The 6,007-nt window shown below is 67.5% G+C and overlaps 1 protein-coding gene across 1 annotated transcript; it reads left to right on the forward strand.

Moving 5' to 3' along the window:
* Positions 1-4,059: 4,059 nt before the first annotated feature.
* GPR20 (G protein-coupled receptor 20) lies at positions 4,060-5,118 on the forward strand. The gene has a single exon (XM_006108701.1). The coding sequence runs from the start codon at positions 4,060-4,062 to the stop codon at positions 5,116-5,118; it is 1,059 nt and encodes a 352-aa protein (XP_006108763.1).
* Positions 5,119-6,007: the final 889 nt, after the last annotated feature.

Raw genomic sequence — 6,007 nt, forward strand, 5'->3', positions numbered from 1 at the left:
GTGCGGCCTCGGGCAGGACTGGGAGCGGAAGGGCAGGCAGGTATGGAAGGGAGGCGGCGCTCACAGCCTCCAGGCCGGCCACCCAGCTGCCCACTGGCCACCATACCCCTCTGCCAGCCAGAGGGGCGCTCAGGTCCCCTCCCTGCAGGGGCTCCGGGCTGGGCCGCCCGGTCAAGCTGCTGCCCTGGCCTCCGGTTCCCCCTGCGCAGGCCGTGTCCACTGTCGGATGCACGGGGCAGGCAGGAGGGGCCACGGGCAGGGGGTGCACCCCAGCTCCTCGCCCCGCTGGGGGACTCACACGCCTGGGGCTGGTAACACCAACTTGGGGGTGTCTGGGGAGGCTCAGTGAGCCCCTGGAAGGGTGTCCAGGGTGCCAGGAGGTCAGGGGGCCCGGGGACGGCAGTGTGGGGTGGTGCCCATGGGTGTGAGGGGCCTTCGGCAGGTGACACTGGCAGAGACATGTGCTGGGCAGAGGGAACAGCATGTGCAAAGGCCGAGAGCCCCAGGCGAGGATCTGCGGGGAGGATGAGGCAGAGGCCAGACGGGTGCCTGGAGCCCGTCCCCTGCCCCCAGAGAGGCTGCCTGGAGGGGTGAGCCGGGCGGCAGCGAGGCTGTCCGAGCACGGGACCCCATTTCATCGGGTGGGACGTGAGGCAGAGTCCGGTGGGCGTGGCGGAGCCCAGGTGCCCCCTGCCAGCACCCCACCCATGCCCAGGAGGGGCCCCTCTCCCGGAGCCCAGTGGAGGGAGCCCCGGCCAGGAGGAGTCTAGATTCTGCCTGACACCCCCCTAGGACCTGCTGGGTGACCCAGAGCCAGCGGGGTCCCTCCTGGGGCCTCGGTAAGGGCCCGGCCGACCTGGTAGAACCACAGGCGATATTCTCAAGCTGCTGCCGTGAAACCAAGAATAACCAGAAAAATAAACAGGCAGATGGTTCCTCTCATATCGGCTATTTTGGCCCTGGAATGTCATCGCGTTGGGGGCGTGGGCACACACGGGGACTGCGTGCCCGAGCATCTCTCTGTCCCAACAAACCTCAGGTCCAGAGATGCCCACCAGCCCGGCCCCACCAGCCCGGCCCCCCCTGCGTGGCCTGGGAGCAGGTGACCTGGCTTCGATCCACCAGTTCTCGCTGTGACCTCGGGCACATCGCCCACCGCTCTGGGCCTCCGCTCCCTCGTCTGTGAGCCCCGGCCGCTGTGTGGACGTGAGGCCGGCACAGCACCTGGCCCGGCAGAGGCTGCGAGCACCCTGGCCGGGGAACAGTGTGCTGCCCCTGGCTGAGGCCCGGCTTCCCCACAGCCCCCCACGTGGCAGGGGGGAGGCACAACAGAGAACACGCAGGGACAGGAGGTGGGCGAGGGCGTGCGAAAGGACACACCCCTACCTGCCAACGAGGGGACGTCAGCAGGGCCCCGGTTCCCCCGTGGGGTCTTGGCCTTGTGATGCTGGGCACAGAGCAGGGGTCCAGTGAGCTGTGAATGGAGACAGCCCCCCATTAGCTGGTGTGGCCATAGGCTGGACAGAGAGGGAGCCCCAGGAGGGCACAGGGTCAGAGGACTCGGGAGATGCTCCCTTCCTCTGTGGGCAGGCCCTGGGCTTGAGCCTTCACCAAGGCTCCGAGACGTCCCGCACGCGCCCCTGGGAGGCCCAGACAGGGCCCGTTCAGGCGGGAGCCCAGAGCCGCCGGCACCGCTGTTGTTACGTGAGCCTGGTGCTCACTCCCTCAGGCTCCTCCGGCCGCTGCCAGATTTCATTCATTGGTTTGCTCGCTTATTCATTCAACAAACACAGTTCCCAGCATCCAGGTGAGCCACTGGGGCTCAGACCTGAACCAAACTCGGTGAATGGCTGGTGGAGGGACACGCCTCCCCCGCTGAATGGGTGCCCTGGCCCAGTCTCCAGGCCACGCCCAGCACTGGGCTGGGCACCTCAGGCACACATGGCCCCCGCCCAGCTGGCCCAGCTTCAGGGTCTGCTCCACCTGGGCCAGGCCCCGGGCACCTGCCAGGAAGGGGAAGGGACAGGGCCATGCCCCCCCGTGGGAAACACTAGTGACCCCATTTCCCAGGTGAGGACCAGGCCTGCGGGGGGTGGGGGACAACGATGGGGACGGCCAGACTCAGCAGAGAGGATGGGGAAGGGATGGTAGGAATGCAGGTCAGAGGTCAGAGCCCAGGCTGAGGCCAGGGTCAGGGCTGAGTGTGACCTGGGTCAGGGCTGAGTGTGACTAGGGTCAGGGCTCAGAGAGTGACCAGGGTCAGGGCTGAGTGTGACCAGGGTCAGGGCTGAGTGAGACCAGGGTCAGGGCTCAGAGTGTGACCAGGGTCAGGGCTCAGAGAGTGACCAGGGTCAGGGCTGAGTGTGACCAGGGTCAGGGCTGAGTGAGACCAGGGTCAGGGCTGAGTGTGACCAGGGTCAGGGCTGAGTGTGACCTGGGTCAGGGCTGAGTGTGACCCGGGTCAGGGCTGGGTGTGACCCGGGTCAGGGCTGAGTGTGACCTGGGTCAGGGCTGAGTGAAACCAGGCTCAGGGCTGGGTGTGACCAGGGTCAGGGCTGAGTGTGACCCGGGTCAGGGCTGAGTGTGACCTGGATCAGGGCTGAGTGTGACCTGGAGAACCCTCGAGCTGAGCCAGGGCCCAGTGTGCTGGGGACGACTGGAGGGACCGGGCACAGGCCTGGGCAGCACCTGACCGCTCCCAGCAGCCGCAGGGGCCGAGGCAGAGGCCCCGCTGGGGGACCTCAGCAGATGCTGACTCTGAGCCCCAGGACGGGCAGCGCCTGCTCCCCAGGCCTCCCTGCCGCCAGCTTGGAGCTGAGCCTCGGCCAGTGAGGGCTCCTCTCCCGGGTGCACCCTGCCGGGCGGGGCAATAGGTGTCCCCCCCTCTCCCCAGCAGGCAGGGCCGAGTTCTCACTCCACAGAGTGGGCGCTGCCAGAGGGAGCCTGGAGCCGGAGCGGGGGCAGCGTCTGGCCCGTTCACAGCGGTCGCCTGGCTCCCTCGGTCACTAGGAGAGGGGTCTTCCCTGCCCCCCCCCCCTGCAGGGGGAGGCCCCTTCGCCCCTGGCTGTCCACGTCCCGCCCCTCCTCCCTGCTTCTCTCCTTTCCCCTGAAAAAGCCAGAAATGCCCTTATTTGGAGGAGCGGCCGCCGTGGGGCAGGGGGCCCATGACCCCTTCCTTTATAAATAAAGGATAAATCCCAGCAAGTTAAACAGCTCGGGTGGGAACGTAAACAGAGGGGCAGCCCCCGCCCCGCGCCCCCCCCCCCTCCCCAGCGTGTCTGGGCCACCGGGCGTTTATGTAACTCACACCCGCTCGGCCCCTCTGCCTGGCCCTGGCGAACCCGTGCCTGTGCCTCCGACACAACCAGGTGCTTGCCCCTCGGGGCTGGGGGCGCAGGGCACCCAGAGGGGACGAACCGTCCCTGCCCCTCGGGAACGGCCCCTACGAGGACCCTCACCCGGGACGTTGCCCTGGCGCCGTTGGAGGCGGAGAGAACAGGTGGGTGGACGGAGGACAGGCCGGGCCTCAGGGCGAGGGGTCAGCGGGCGGGTGAGCATGGGGTGGGCGCCCCCTGTCTCCCTGGCCCCGACCACGTGCCGGGCACTGCTGTGCTGTTACTCCTCCTCCTCCTCCTCCTTCCTCTTCTTCTTCTTTTAATGTATTTTTATTGATCTCAGAGAGGAAGGGAGAGGGAGAGAGAGAAACATCAGTGATGAGAGTGAATCCTTGACCGGCTGCCTCCTGCACACCCCCCACTGGGGATGGAGCCCACAACCGGGGCACGTGCCCCTGACCGGAATTGAACCCAGGACCCTTCAGTCCGAAGGCCGATGCTCTGTCCACTGAGCCACACTGGCCAGAACAGGGCACCAATGTCCTGCCAAAGCGCCACGCGGGCAATGCCAGGGCCGCGGAGGCAGAGACAGGAAGGCAGACAGGCCGGGGTGCTCGGTGAGCAGACCAGCGGGGGCGCCAGCCTCCAGGGCTCAAATGCCGCCGGGGTAACCCCATCTCTCTCCTCCCAGGCCCGGAGCGAGCGCTGGCCGGCCGCCGTCATCATGGCCTCTGAGGCTCCAACGGGGCCCTCGGCCGTGGCGGCCGCCAATGCCACGGCGCCGGCGGCAGCGTGGGCCAACCTGTTCCACGAGTTCGCGGCGCTGGACGAGGACCTGCACCGCGCCTTCCCGGGCCTGTGGCTGGCGCTGCTGGCCGTGCACAGCGTCGTCTCCCTCGCGGGGCTGGCGCTCAACGGGCTGGCGCTGTACGTGTTCTGCTGCCGCACGCGGGCCTCCACGCCCTCCGTCACCTACACCATCAACCTGGTGGTGACCGACCTGCTGGTGGACCTGTCGCTGCCCACGCGCTTCGCCGTCTTCTACGGCACGCGGGGCTGCCTGCGCTGCGCCTTCCCGCACATCTTCGGCTACTTCCTCAACATGCACTGCTCCATCCTCTTCCTCACCTGCATCTGCGTGGACCGCTACCTGGCCATCGTGCAGCCCGAGGGCTCCCGGCGCTGGCGCCAGCCCGCCTGCGCCCGGGCCGTGTGCGCCCTCGTGTGGCTGGCGGCCGGCGCCGTGACGCTGTCGGTGCTGGGCGTGGCGGCCGGCGGGCCCTGCTGCCGGGTCTTCGCGCTGACGGTGCTGGAGTTCCTGCTGCCCCTGCTGGTCATCAGCGTGTTCACCGGCCGCATCCTGTGCGCGCTGTCGCGGCCGGGCCTGCTGCGCCAGGGCCGCCAGCGCCGCGTGCGGGCCATGCAGCTGCTGCTCACGGTGCTCGTTATCTTCCTGGTCTGCTTCACGCCCTTCCACGCGCGCCAGGTGGCCGTGGCGCTGTGGCCCGACCTCCCCCGCCACGCCAGCATCGTGGTCTACCACGTGGCCGTGACGCTCAGCAGCCTCAACAGCTGCATGGACCCCATCGTCTACTGCTTCGTCACCAGCGGCTTCCAGGCCACCGTGCGCGGCCTCTTCCGCCGGCGCGTGGCCGAGGGGGAGCCCGGAGCCGGCGCCCCGGTCGGCGTGCGCAAGAGCTCCCTGGGCTCGGGCCACCGCCGCATCCTCGGCGCCGGCCCTGGTGCCCTGACCCAGGCCCTGGCTAATGGGCCCGAGGCATGATTGGCAGGACCCAGCAAGGAGGCCCAAGGTCAGGACCGGGCAGGGCCGGCCAGGTCAGGACCAGCTCTTCCCGGCGGCGACGTCTGCCCAGGGCCCAGCCCGGGGATCCCAGGGCCACTGCGCGCTGGTTGGCGAGCAGCGTCCACTGGCTCCAGGCTGGCGGGGGCTCTTTCTGCCTCCCTGGAGTGCGGACGTGTCCCCGGACACGGGGCGGCCGGCGCGCCTTCTGCCCGGTGTTCTGTCCCAGAAGGGGGTCTGCAGCAGAAGGGACACGGCTTTTAGAAACTGGGGCTCCAAGGAGAGTGAGCGAGTCACCCTGAAGCCTGGCCCTCGGCTCAGTGGTTAGAGCGTTGGCCATGCACTGAAGGGTCTCGGTTAGACTCCTGGTTCAGGGCACGGACCTGGGCTGCAGCTTCCATCCTGCCTGCCCCCGTCGGGGTGATGCCAGAGACAGGTTGTGTCTCTCTCACATCGATGTTTCTCTCTCCCCCGCCCTCCCTCCTTTCCACTCTTTCAATAGAAAAAAATATATATTCTCTGGTGAGGATTAAAAAATAATAACAGTCAGCCCTCCCCCTCCCCCTTTTCTATCCCTCCCCCTCCCCATCCCCATCCCTCTCCTCCCACTTCCCCTCCCAAATCACTACCCTCCCCCTTTCTGCATCCAACTCCCTGGTAGATCCCCTCCCCACCCCCCTCCCCCCGTCTCCAGCCGTTCCCCATGGAGGACAGGAGGGACACGCACAGCAAAGGAAATGCTGGGTGACACCGACTTACCGAATGTGAGGACACGAGTGTTCTGTCTGAGGAAGCCTACCCAAGGGCTGTGATAGCCAGGGGAGAACACAGATACTGTGTTAGATATAATACTGACCTCACCACTCCGGTC

This window comes from Myotis lucifugus, unplaced genomic scaffold (genome assembly GCF_000147115.1).
Source record: "Myotis lucifugus unplaced genomic scaffold, Myoluc2.0 scaffold_3184, whole genome shotgun sequence".
Classification (NCBI taxonomy): Eukaryota; Metazoa; Chordata; class Mammalia; order Chiroptera; family Vespertilionidae; genus Myotis; species Myotis lucifugus.

Coding starts and splice junctions, on each gene's coding strand:
- GPR20 (XM_006108701.1), top strand. CDS start 4,060: ATGGCCTCTGAGGCTCCAACGGGGCCCTCGGCCGTGGCGGCCGCCAAT.